The sequence below is a fragment of the Rhineura floridana genome, chromosome 10 (assembly GCF_030035675.1).
Source record: "Rhineura floridana isolate rRhiFlo1 chromosome 10, rRhiFlo1.hap2, whole genome shotgun sequence".
Lineage (NCBI taxonomy): Eukaryota > Metazoa > Chordata > Lepidosauria > Squamata > Rhineuridae > Rhineura > Rhineura floridana.
Genome location: NC_084489.1, coordinates 63,633,291 through 63,647,544, shown reverse-complemented (window position 1 = coordinate 63,647,544; position 14,254 = coordinate 63,633,291). Strand labels below are relative to the sequence as shown.

The following is a 14,254-nucleotide window of genomic DNA, read 5'->3' as shown; positions in this document are numbered from 1 at the left end:
CAATAGGAGGAGTTTAGAAGCTTTTGGACTTACTACAGCTTAAGGTTATATGTCTGAATTTGTAACAAAGCAACTTCAAACAGTGGGCTATAAAGTTGGCTAGTAAAGACTAACCAAAGTTTAGGGTTCAGACATAAAGCTAAATTGTGGTCAATTGAAATATGAAATGAAAGATTCCAATCCCTTCAGGCTGTGCCTAAAGATGTGAGGGACAATAGACTACGGTTGACAACAGACTAAGGTCAGTGTGTTCCTGGTCTTTGGAAAATATTCAAAGGAAATATCTTCTGTGGATAAAACAACATTTGGGACTCAATTCCGCTTTTCAGTCCTTCTACAAGTTCCCACTGAGAGGTATTTTGAGACAGTATCTAGTGACTGCATTGAAGAAAAACAGACCAGTATCTATCTTGTATAGCTCAAGTTTTAATTTTGAAAGATGAGCCAGGGATTCTAACCATGGAAGTTGCATACATTTATCAAGATATTTTTTGAAAAGCTAATATTTTTATATCATTAGTCAGCATACTAGAATTTGCATTTATATTATGGCCATTCCTTTCAAAATTTTCAGAAAAGGGCACTTTATAAAGGCATTGTTCAGCTCATGTGCCACTATAGCATTCACATACATCTATATATACAAAAATTCAGAAGTGTTGGATCTTATTTAATTAGGGTATTTATAAATTGCCCTTCTTCCAAAGGAGCTCAGGGTGATGTACAGTGCACATATAAACATCATGACACAAGCAATAAAGATATAACGCTAAATCAACAACTCATTAAAACACTGATTCAAATATTGCTGCTGAAGAGTAAACGTCCCAGTATCAAACTACAAGTGGCAAAATACTAACAGCTACTGTACATTCATCTATATTTACTAGGGATATGCAACAACTTCATAGGAACCCCAAGACTCTAGGTGCCTCCAAGTGTTTTTGGGTTTGCCTGAAGAGAGATCTCTACAAGCCCCTCCCCACCCCCCAAGTCAAAGTGGAGACCCCGAACTAAAACTGCCAGGTCTAGCTTTTAATCAGAGGGAATTACGTGGAAGGAATGTTGACGGAACTAAATGTGCTCATTGCTCCTTTTAAAGTTCTGTCTCTCTTGAGCACGATGCTAAGAAGAGTTCTGGTGGACAACCAGGTCTCTTAATTTTCATGCTGGTGTGCAAGTTCCTTTTTAATTCTTTATATATATATTGTGTTCAATTTCTGCGTGTGCGTGGCACACAGTGTCATTCAGCTTTATTCTTGCTGCATTCTCCAATTTAGTAGAATTTTATCTCCTTCCCTCCTATAGGTTTGGGACTTCATATGCAAGTCTTTTTTAAATTAAACTGAATTACTTTGTTTTTCTCTTAGCTTTCTTCTCTAATACACTCACGCCAGCCCCCAGTTGTGTGTGTGCCTCTTTCGGACTCTACCAAAGAGAAATGCTTGATCTCAGCCTATATTAATTTATGATCCCACTCACTGTTTAAGCAGCAAACACAGTGTAGTGGCAAATTCAGGTGAGTGCAGGTGAGTGATCTTGGCGATTGTATCATGTTGGTTTTTTTGTATGTACTTTTTGTTTAAAAGATATTTCTTTCATTTTGTTACTTAAAACGTGGACTTTTATTATTGCCCATAGCAGTACTAGCACTGTTTGGTTTTGAGAGTGGGATTTGTATTCTATTTCTTATCTTGATTCTTGCATTAATTCCTTTTTGTTGGGATTTGTAAACCACTTGGAGGTTTCTGTGGAAATACAAAGCAGTATATAAATTAAGCAAACAAACAAATTCAGAAGTGCAGGGTCCTTCATGATAGTCACACCCACACTTCCTGCTAAGATTATACAGTCTTCTAAGACTTTATAATAATCTGGCCAGGCTTGAATACTGCTTTCTGCTTCTCTATTACTTCACCATATGACTGTTCTTTAGGAATTAACAGAACTCCTTTCACTCTGATTGGCTCCAGTCAGCAGGAAACAGCAAGGAAACAAGTTGGAAGACTCTTCTCAGCAGCTAACACACCTCTCATTTCACTCTGATAGGCTTATAGGATCCTGGAGACATAGGAAGCCTGCTGGGACCTGCTTCCCCTAAAAGTAAGGGGTCTAAGTTCCCCTGAGACCCTGGACGACTACATCCCTGATCACGTGCATGGATCTCTACCTGTCCTATGCTGTGTGTGTGATCAGACATCTGTCCCAAAGGGCTACTAGTAGGTCTTAAAGTGGCAATGACAGAGGTGTTGGCTCCAGCAGCACTTCCTTTTTGAATCTCCCCCTTAAAAAAAAAACAACTCCTTAACACACATTGTCACTGTTCCAGGTAGGCGGGACACTACCCAGGACCTTCCTCAGCAGCGGAAGCAGTGGTGGCGGCAGCGGCAGCAGCAGCAGCTTCCCTCCTCCCTGAGGCTGGCAGTACTAGTAGTGAGAGCAAGTGCCACAGCACAGTCACCACTCTGAATTGGAAGTGGATCCCAAGGACAGCATCCTACTGCAATGCAGGAAAAAGCAGAGCAGGGGAAAGGTCCCGGGGCACTGCAGCAGCAGCAGCCTTAGAGCACACCTGCACAGACATATCTAGACCTTCTTGCTCAGGGAAGAGACAGGGCCCAAGACGGCAGGCAGGAAGGACAATGGGGTGCAAGGAAGAGTAAGAGGGAGCTTCCTTCTCAGTCTCAAGTTTTTCTCCTCCAAGAAGGTGACAATGCAGTTTGGGCAGGCAACTAAGGAGGCTTTGAGGTGAGGGCTTATCGGTTGATTTTGGTTGGTTTCCAAAATCAACCCAGGTCCCCAACTGCATTGGTGTGGTGTAAAGCATAATGTTGTAAATTGCAGTAGGGACTGGGTTGATCAAAGAAGGTTTGACAAGAGTAATGACCCTACACTAACCTTCCCTTGTATCTGTATCACTGCTGTAGCATTTCTTCTACCTGCCACCAGCTGCAAACTTAAAATACCTCACCTTAAAACAGTTTGCTTCTTTGTGCACAGTTTCAGCTAGGGCACCTGTTGAATTGGTGCACACTCCAGTGCCCACAATCAAAACCACTCTGACCAAAGTGAATAATTTATTTTAAAGACTCCTAGCACAAAAATCTGTGAGTCTATTTGCCTACATTCTGGCAAGGGTACCTCTCTCATGTCTGCTATGTTCAGATTGACAGACTACATAATATTAGAGGCTAAATAACTTTGATCTAACCCATCCAAAACCGGTAACGTCTGCCCTTGTGTGAGAACTACTGGACCATCACTCTGAAATTCGGCAGGCTTAACCCCTTCAGAAAAGCATGATCATGCCAGCAAGCTTTATCAAATTCTGTCCAAAAATAAAAAGTTATGTTTCGATTTTTTAAAAAAATCAAAATTTAAAGATGCCCAATGTATCTGCCTGTAATTTGGCAGGCTTAATCCACTCTGGAAGGACTACTATTCCTGCAAATTTCATCCACTTCTGTCCAAAAGAAAAAAACAAGAGCTATTTTCGACTTCCCATTATGATTAATTGGGGGGGGGGGAGATGGAGCTTTATTTTTCACAAAGTGGATTCAGATCCAGACATAGAGTCTAATCAGGCAGAACACAAAGCAGTTTGGGATGAAGCAGGTTGCCTCTCAAAGTGCTGGATCTGAACCGAATCTTGATGCTAGTGCACACTTTTGAGAATTTGTACCTAAACTTTCATCTGGCTTTTGCTTTTCTACATAATGATGAAAACAAAGTGTTAAGAAAGCTAGCCTTTATTCTGTACCCCAGAGCAGGCAATAATTAATGCCCTCAGTCTGCCCAAGCAAGGGATTGTAATATATAATTTCCCCCAGAAAATTACAAGTATTTACCAGACTTCAGCATTCTAAAACCTACTTGTAGTCACAAATCTTTGATCTTGTAGAGAGAAAAGGGGACATAATTTAAAAGGAGGAGAATTACTGTAATTGGGAAGTAAAGAAGAGGCATTACGGGTCTGATGATTAGAAATGGCTAAATCAAGGCTAGTTTAGAGCTGTAATGGATCAAAGAAGGTAGACCTGGATTGAAAGGAGCAATTATAAAGGACAGCATGGGAAAATACCCTGGTCTAAAGAGCAGGAAAAAGTCTCTTATTGGCTTGCACATTTATTTCCCATACATGGCTTCTTTTGAAAGACAATTTATTATGAAGTATAATTAGAGCACCTAGCCAAAAGGAAAAGAGCTCTATTTTCAGCACTATTAAAGAGTGCAGGAATAAAGACTACTTTGTCATCATTCAGAAAATGGTTTCAAGTAACCTGCTTTTGTCCACATTGTTATTTGGCTGTTGTTTCCACACAGGTCGTAGCATAACAGATTAGCACAAGGAAGGAGATGCACAAGAAAATGTAGTAGATGTGGAGACACACAATTGTAAGAACATAAGAACATAAGAAGAGCCTGCTGAATCAGGCCAGTGGCCCATCTAGTCCAGCATCCTGTTCTCACAGTGGCCAACCACTGCATTATAATGAAAAATGCAGTCAAGCTTTTACAGGAAATACAGAAAAAGGCAAAATCCTGATTTTAAGTAAAAGAGCAGAATTTTCTATAGGAAAGTCATTTGTTTCTATTAAGTGGACTCGATAATACAAAGATCAGAGCAGATGTTAACACTGATGCCAAGGAAATTATAAGACACTCAGAAAATGTGTTAGGCTGCAGTCCTAACCTAGTTTACCTAGGAGTGAGCCCCCTTAAATTCAATAGACTTGCTCCTGAGCTGTCATAGTTGGGATTGTACTACTAATCTGCCAGTCACAGTTTTGAGCCGTGCAACCCTACTTCACAGACTATTTGTTGCTGCATATGTGAAACAGTCAATTAGATAGGCACCGCTGTGAGAATGAAGGCACATCAAGAGTCTTCTTAGAAACTTGAAGATAGAATGAAAGAAAAATCATAACTTTTGCCTCTGGTAAATAGGTGCCTTCCACATTAAAAAGCCTGAGGGTAAAGTCAAGTCTTAACAGCTGGTGCCTAGAGCTAAACAACCCTGGTGCCAACCAAACCTCTAGGTCAGGGATAGCCAATGTGATGTCCTTCAAGCGTTGTTGGACTACAACTCCCATCAGCCCCAGGCAGCATGGCCTTTGGTCTGGGATTATGGTAGCAGTAGTCCAACATTTGGAGGACACCATATTGGCTACCCCTGGTCTAGGTTGAGCAGTCAAGCCTTGTTGGGGCTTGGATGGGAGAGCACCTGGGAATATCAGATGCTGCAGGTTCTCTGTTTAGAGGAATGGTCATAGCTCAAAGGTAGAGGGCATCCTTTAATGTACCATGTCCCAGGTTCAGTTCCTGGATCTTCAGGTAGGGCTGGGAAAGACTTCTGTCTAAAATCCTTGAGAGCGCCCACCAGTCAGGGTAGATGATACCATGCAAGGTGAACCAATGGTCTAACTTGTATAAGACACCTTCGTACGCTCCAAGGTTTTCCCCTCTAATTTCAAAAACCTAGCTCACCGTAGATGACTTGAGGCATGGAAGAAACGCACAAGCAGCAGAAAAAGTAACCTCTCAAACAGCTGTCAACACTCTTAAAACACAGAAAAACTCATTCACTATTATCTCTAGCTGAACTCCTTTGAGGATTCTCCTGGAAATTTGAAAAAGGGTTAACTCATGCAGAAGCCTCAGCTTGTTTCAGAGCTTTGCGAGAGTTGCAAGACCTCTCATATCACAGGAATGTAAGAAGCTGTTTCATACTATGCCAGACTCTTTGCTTATCAAGCTCAGCACTACGTACTCCAGCTGGCAACAGCCCTCCAGAGCCTCAGGTATGGAAAGGTAGCAGCTGTTGGGAAAGACCTGGTATTTTTTCCTGAAGATGTCAAGAGCTGAACCTGGGACCTTCTGCATGCAAAGCATGTACACCATCTCTGTTGCTAAGCTATGGCCCCTCTCCATACATGCACTGTGGCTACTTTCTATATGAGCCCCTACTGGCCTCCACTCACATGAGTGGAACTATGATTGTTGAAACAGGCCATTACCTTTGGTCCTCCCAGAACTGGATTGTTTTGTGCACCATCCCAAATAGGGCTGAGGTACCATAGAAGCAATCTGATGACACATTCGGCAGCCACTTGATATGATTGGCTTGTCATAGGCTGGGAGTGCCACCATTTATTTACTTATTTTGCAGATATATAATCCGCTTCGCTACTGGAAGCTGTGTACAATAAGGTAAGATGTGATAAAACACAAACTCTCAAAATAAAACAACTTGCTAAAACTTCTGAAAGCAATAAAGAAAATCTACAATTAATATGCCATAAATTGACTGGGTCACACTTCAAGGAAAGCCTTCTTAAGCCATTTATTTTACAGACACTATGGGAAGTTGTTATTCAGAATAGAAATCCTTACTTCACACCACTTATCCCTGTTCTGTCTTTTTTTAAAAAAAATTGGTAGCAAAGTTTTTAGTTACTGAGACCAAGGTAACAGTGGCAAAGACTACAACAGACTTCCCTGATCTGGTGTCTTCCAGATACTTTGGACTGAACTCCCATTATTCCTGACCATTGATCACAGTGAATGTAGTCCAAAACATCTAGAGCAGCCTTTCCCAACCCTTGGGTCTCCAGATGTTGCTGGACGAAAACTCCCATCATTTTCGACCATTGGCCATGCTGGTTTGGGCTGATGGGAGTTGTAGTCTAACAATCTCTGGGCACCCAAAGGTTGGGAAATCTGATCTAGAGGACAAACCTGGACTTTAACTTATTGGATAGGTAGGAAGGGAGTAGAGATGGAAGGATCTGTTAAATTTGGTTCTCTCGGTTTCTCATTTTTTCAGTCTTAGGTTCAATCCCCATTTTTGCAGCAATGTGCCATTTTTTAAAAAAGAATCCTGAAGAAAGTTTCAGTGTTTTAGTGCTAATTTCTCCTAAAACACACATTTCATATGCAGTTTTGACTGTACACATTTTGCAAGCAATTTCTCCTACTATAATGCATTTGTGTATGTTATTTTTACTGCTATATTCATTTTTATGCACACATCCCCCAATATATGCATTTCTGTAAACACTGGTTGGAGAATGGCATCACAAAATTTGGAATTTCAAAAGATGGCTGTGTTTTGGTTTTCACATTGCTTTGTAAAGTGTGAATTTGATAGATTCAGCTTTAAATGTGAATGGAGCTAAATCTCTAGAAAGAAGTCGCAGAACCTGGTAGAAAGGCACCCAGTTCTCCAAATAAAGCACTCCAGTTTACCACTGATGTTGGCCATAATATGAATTATCATGTGTATCACTTTTTATCCATGACCAGGAGATCTAGAAAATTGTAAGAAAGGGCTCGAAATGAGCTTGTGGGATCTGAAGCACAATTTCAGCTATGCAAATAAATTCAGATGTCTCTGCATACCAAATAGTGTGCAAACATCCCTGTAGCCTATTGTTAATTCCTCACAAAACATTTGATTCATTAATTTTGATAAAACAAAACTCACAGCTGATAAAGAGCAAACCTACTGAGGAAAATGCAGTTAAATTCAAATATTTATTAATCTTTCTGCTGGAATTAAATGTGAATGAAATGCAAATGCTTAATGTTAACTTTTTTAAAAGATCAAAGCCAAATAATATAACTTAGTATCACTTCAGGCAGGCTTTAAATTAGCAAACACTGCTGCCAACTAGATCACAATAATCCTCCATGATAATTATTCTTTGGGATTAGCCAGAGTGCAGTTAGCATTATTAATTAGCTTCAAGGACTGCTGCAAGGCACAATTCCTAACATAATAACACTTTCAGGGCACTCCTGCAGCTGAACTACAAAGATGAGTCATCATATTTTATGCCCTCCATTTCCAATATTCAGGCTATGAGTAGCATTGGTTATGAAGTCAAAACAGCACCATGCACACTCATGAGAGAGGTATCAAAAGGCTTGCAGGAAGCCAAAGGTTTGTAGAAATAAAAAAAACCCTTAAGGAAAAAACCATAAGGGGAGGGGGAACTCCTCTCAAGACAGCCCAAAGAGAGAAAAATGCATGGGTGGCTTCTGAAAATAGAAGCCCTCTACACTGCAACATTTTGTTGCAGGTCCTATTTGTTCCACAATATTAGTGTAGTATGGAAAATGGTGGGAGCTAATATACTTGCTCTTCAGAGACTTAACCTAAATGCCGAGCAATTGTTTTCCAAAGTAAATAGAGCTCTTGTCCAGCTCTCATTCATTGAAATGGGGTTTCTGTAGAAGAATTTCCACTGATGCATTACTACTACTGTCACAATAATTATGCAAATAGCAATATTTTTATTTAAAAATAAATACCAACTTAGGTTCTCAACACAAAGTAGAAACAGACTTTCCATAGCGGTATTATAATAGAGAGGCATAAACATGAAACAGGGCTGCCAACAAACTCTTGGCATTTCTAGACTCCCCCCCCCAAGATTTGAGATGTCCAGTCATTTTATCTTTATTTCATATGAAATCAGAAGATGTTTGAAATGGGCCAGAAGACTGTCCTGAGGTCTCCTGGCCCTCTCTAGAATGTGTCTTCCCTTCCTGCTGCAGTGAGTAGATAGGGCACCATTAATTTTTTGCATTTATATTGGCCATACTCGCTGGGGCTGATGAGAGTTGTAGACCAACAGCATCTGGAGGGTACCACGTTGACTAACTCTGTAGTATCTGGACTGCCTTCAAGTCGATCCCAACTTATGGCGACCCTATGAATAGGGTTTTCGTGGTAAGCGGTTTTCAGAGGGATTTACCATTCCCTTCCTTTGAGGCTGAGAGGCAGTGACTGGCCCAAGGTCACCCAGTGAGCTTCATGGCTATGTGGGGATTCGAACCTTGGTCTCCCAGGTCATAGTCCAACACCTTAACCACTACACCACACAGGCTCTCTTGTAGTATCTAGTAAGTGCATTTAGAATTGTGACTTGACACACTTAAAACCCTTCAGTAATGATATGTTCTCAGTCATTAAAGATCATGTTGGGATACTCACAAACCGAAAAGAGCAGAACCCATCTCAGAAGCAAAGCACCTACCTCAAGGACCAACCACAGTTGATCGCCATCCTTCACATCTTTTTTGTAGTACAGTCCATAAAACTTGACTACATTTGGATGATCAGAAAGAGCTTTCAGAATGTTGTACTCAGCTTCAATTTCCTCATCAATGTCCTAATGTGATAGATGGAAAGCAAAAAGGAAAGAGTGCATCATGTATGAATGAAACACCTTATACAAACTGAGCTCATCCTTCCCTTTATGAATATGCTTATTGATGACAACTAATAATATTGAACGTATATTTATTGATGTTTCGTCAAAATGTTTTGAACTATATAGAATGTGAAAACAAACTAGCAACTGCAGTCTTTTGAGAAAATAAAGCAACAGGAGAACTTCAGGGGAATGTTTCTAGGGAGCAGTGTCTGAAGTAGGGTTGCCAGGTTCAGGGCCTGATCCTGATCCTGTATCTTTAAGAGAAGAGACAATTCAACCAAGTGCAGGTGTTCTTGCAACCCTGTAATGGGAAAAACCACAAGGTGGAATTCTCCCTTCCCCCTGCAGAACTTTTAAAGATACAGAAGACCTCTTGGGGCCGGGCCTGGCAACCAAGAGGTCTTCTGTATCTTTAAAAGTTCTGCAAGGGGAAGGGAGAATTCCACCTTGTGGTTTTTCCCATTACAGGGTTGCAAGAACACCTGCACTTGGCTGACTTTCTCTTCTCCTAAAGATACAGGATCAGTCTTAGGCCCTGAACCTGGCAACCCTAGTCTGAAGTCAGAAGAAAACTGTAAGCTCAACTGAATACCTCTGGGTATTTTTTACAGTGCAATCCTACACATGTGTACTCTGGGACTTAGTTCCAGGCAAGGGTGAATAACTCAGGGATAGGGAACCTGCAGCCCTCTGGAAGTTGCTGGACTCCCATCTGCCCCAGCCAGCTTGGCCAATTGTCAGGGATGATGGGAGTTGCACTCCAACAACATCTAGAGTGCATCAGATTCCTCACGCCTGATGTATAGGAATGAAGCATTAATATGTTTGCTGCAAAGTCCCTTTAGAAGCCTGGATTGAGGCTTTTGTAGGAACTCCATTCTATAAAACAATGAAAGCAGATTGTATGTTTGCCTTTAAGGTTCAGATATCAATCACCTGGCCTTTAAAGGCCTTTAACCACATCAATAGCTTTAATCCTGTTATGCCACAATGCAGGTTGCTCTTTTAATAGGTTACAAAACAGGGATCTCCTTAAGTCCCGATTCACACAGGCTTAGTTTTACTAAGAAGTTCCTCTTTTAGATTTCACACATCTTAAAACCCCTGAATGTCAAAGAGCATTTACAAACAAATAAGTTGGTGCTCCATCAAAAGCAATGTGAATTGACAATAATTATTTGGTTTTTGGGGTATTTATTTCATTTTTCCAACCTCTCCAGCCTAGCGTTCTTGAAGAAAATTTCAAGTGCCTTGTTTATTACAATGGCTCCCTCTGCAGCCACTCAGGATTCTTTCAGCCATTACTAAATACCAGGAAGCAGTATAGTTTATGCACTAAGACAAATTCCACAAACAGGGGCATTACCTTCATGGTCAATAAAGCAGAAACTGTGGACCAGTTGCCACATGACAAACTGTCTTTCTCAAGCAGCAGACTAGCATTTCAAAAACAGAGGGGCTTCATGGCAAAGTCAGAGAGAACAGAGGAAGAACAAGCTAGCTGAATGGAATGGAAACAGCTATAGGACAGAGATACAGTACTGTGCATGACACTCAAGACTACACAGAAAGGGAAAGCTTTCATGCTGCTGAATTCTGTCACACAGGAGTCTTGCATGACAATGCCACAAACTTGTGAAATACATGTATCATAGTATGAACATTAGGTTTTTATTGATGAGCTCATGCAGAGTTTGCAGTTTATTAAAACCTGACTATTCTGAGAGTGTAAAGCGGGAGGATTCCTATCTCCACGTGCAACTTTAATGAAGCTGAATGAAAAACAGAGCTTGAAATCCAAATGCTACACAGAACATATAAAAGAGACAATCACAGCCCAATCCTATGCAATGTTCATTCAGAAATTAGTCTTACTGCTTTCAAGGTCTTATTCCCTAGTAAGTGTGTTAGGTTTGCAACGTTAGCCAAATGATCTGAACAGATGCAGAGATTTCCTCCACACATTCTTCTCCATCCAAGTGCAATGACTCAAGCATGGAAAGAACCACCTCACAAGTGGTTGGGAATGGAGGGGAAGTAAATGGAGCAGCTAGAATGGGTCAGAGCTGCACCCAGCTGGGATACAAAATAAGAGGCAGTTGGCCCTAACTCATTAAGGCATTGACAGATCCAGACAGCATTGCACAATTCTGTGCCAGATGAAGCTTCCAAACAGTCAGGGTCAACCTCATATAGAATGTACTAGAGTAGTACAGCATTCACATCCACACGACATGCACTCATCTGTAGACACCTAGTGTGGTCTTCCTAAATCCGACACTCAGCATGTAGATAGCAAGCATTTATTGACTCTACGTGATCGTGAGTCATCAAAAACAAAGCATAAAGTTGGCATCAGTGCCCATGGTTTGTTTAATCCAGCCTTCTCCAGTCTGGCACCCTCCAGATGTTTTGTACCACAGTTCCCATCGGCTCCAGTCAGCATGACCAACAATCAGGGCTGATGGGCATTTTAGTCCAAAAACATCTGAACAGCACCAGCTTGAGAAAGGCTGGTTTAACTATACTGAGCATGAACTGCATGCTCCTCCCTTCGCTCCTCCCTTCCTTAAGCAGGGAAACAAACCATGGAGCAGCTGGTTTAGCATTGCATACAAAACCAGTCCTCATAGTTTCTTCCTCTACAAACAAAGCACAATCTGAAGTCAAGATTTGTACTTGGCTTATCGACCGTGGTTTGTTTGGAGAGAAACAAACCATAAACACCATTTCGGATGCAACACTAAGCCAGCTGCTCCATGGTTTGTTTACCCACCAGAGTGAGGGACAGTGAAGTGGGAGAGCTTGGGTTTCTTGTGCCATGATGTAGCTTGTCCACAGTATGGTTTAAAGAGTATTGGTAAAATTAGTAGAGTTTAGCTGAATGTAGCTTGCTCACCATTTCTGTGCTGAGTGAATGTGTGTGGCTTACCCGAGAGAAAGCCAGCTTTTACCTTGCTTGGAATCACTGATACTTTAGACTTGTTTTAAAATAAGAAAAAGACTACTTTATTCAAAGAAATACACACTTGATAGTTAGGAAAGGCTCTGGTTTTAGCTAAGTTGGGGGTGCAATGGCAAGGGTTGGTTATTGCTCTCTCGCTTCAGGGGACAAGGAAGTGGAAGTGGACTGCCTTCAAGTCGATCGCGACTTATGGCGACCCTATGAATAGGGTTTTCATGGTAAGCAGTATTCAGAGGGGGTTTATTTATTTATTTTTATTATTTATTTATTTTATTATTTAATTTGTATCCTGCCCTTCCTCCCAGCAGGAGCCCAGGGCGGCAAACAAAGCGCTAAAAACACTTTAAAACATCATAAAAACAGATCTTAAAATACATTAAAACAAAACGGCATTAAAAACATTTAAAAAAACAACTTTAAAAAAGGGTTAAAAACATTATTTAAAAACATATTAAGCAATTCTAACACAGACGCAAACTGGGATCGGTCTCAACCTAAAAGGCTTGTTGAAAGAGGAAAGTTTTCAAAAGGTGCCCAAAAGATAGCAGAGATGGCCATGCCTGCCTAATATTTAAGGGGAGGGAATTCCACAGGGTAGGTGCTGCCACACTAAAGGTCCATTTCCTATATTGTGCAGAAAGAACCTCCTGATAAGATGGCATCTGCAGGAGGCCCTCACCTGCAGAGCGCAGTGATCGGCTGGGTATATAACGGGTAAGACGATCTTTCAGGTATCCTGGTCCCGAGCTGTATAGGGCTTTGTACACCAAAACTAGAACCTTGAACTTGGACCGGTAGCAAATGGGCAGCCAGTGCAATTCTTTCAGCAGCGGGGTGACATGTTGGCAATACCCTGCCCCAGTGAGCAGTCTCGCCGCCGCATTTTGCACCAGCTGCAGCTTTCAGACCAACCTCAAGGGCATCCCACACAGAGCGCATTACAGTAATCCAGCCTGGAGGTTACCAGTGCTTGGACAACAGTGGTTAGGCTATCCCGGTCCAGAAACGGCCTCAGCTGTCTCACCAGCCGAAGCTGGTAAAAGGCACTCCTAGCCTTTTAGCATTTACCATTGGGGTTTACCATTGCCTTCCTCTGAGGTTGAGAGGCAGTGGCTGAACAAAGACAAAAATGTCTCCTCTCCCTCAGCTGGATGGAGATGAAGAAGGAAGGAGAGGCTGGAAGTGAGGTCAGCTCCCTGAGAGTTATCGGTTTACAATGCAAGGAAGACAGGTGGAGGAACACAGGTAAAGATAGGCAGCCTAGCCAGCTGGAGGAACCAAGCTCTATCTCCCCTTAGGTATGCAGAGAACCAAAAAGGAGTTGCTCTTGCCACTCTTCCAACATAAATAAACCATACTTAACGGCTCCACATCCAAATACATCCAGTATCTACCAAGTAACATTGGCAAGTAGAAGGATCAGTGCAATTATTTGAGCATCAAAAGTAGCAAAAACACTCAATGACACATGCCTTATAGCATGAAAATAATCTCTCTTGCCCGTTTCATTTGGGGGCCTACTTGGATAACATAATAATTAAACGTTCATAAGGCCCACACCTATTAACTAAAGTAAACTTACGTGAACTGGATCCAAGATTTTCACTGCTGCTTTACTCCCATTTTTCTTGTTGAATACTTTAAAAACTTTGCCATATGTTCCTTTGCCAATTGTCTCAATTATTCCCCAGGTGTCAGAAGGATCAGGAAAGCTATCAAATATTATTGTTTTGCCAGTTAAGGGCAACATCTCATATAGTGACTCCTGAAAATACAATTTAAAAATTCTGCATTGAAACCATCATCGATAACATGAATCCTGATAACAAATTTTATTTTTGTATTTATCTGTTGTGTTTCTGGTCTATTGACTACAATAAATAGATGATGATGATGATGATGATTACAAATGAAGCTGAACAAAAAAGTACATGCACCTGAGCATTCACATGCTCATAGGAAGAAAAAAAATGAACATAACGATTTTTTTTAAAAAGCAGATTTATATCATGTAGGGAGACTTTGCTCCGTACCCAGCTCTTCCTCTCCACTAGGAGAGGCTGCC

General features: G+C 41.2%; 1 protein-coding gene across 11 annotated transcripts in view; it reads right to left on the bottom strand.

Annotated features, from left to right (window-relative positions):
* The window catches only part of MYO3A (myosin IIIA), a 149,283-nt gene that overhangs the window by 128,031 nt on the left and 6,998 nt on the right, over positions 1-14,254 (bottom strand). For 10 of the 11 annotated variants that reach the window (XR_009758121.1, XM_061586685.1, XM_061586688.1 and 7 more), the window contains 2 exons: positions 13,772-13,954; positions 9,045-9,179 (listed from right to left, as the gene is read on the bottom strand). Coding sequence is in view for 10 of the 11 variants with exons in the window: in XM_061586685.1 (XP_061442669.1) it covers positions 9,045-9,179; positions 13,772-13,939 (303 nt within the window). In the remaining variant the exon portion in view is untranslated. Of the gene's footprint in view, positions 1-9,044; positions 9,180-13,771; positions 13,955-14,254 lie in introns of those variants that run through there. The other variant, XM_061586690.1, reaches the window with a different exon arrangement.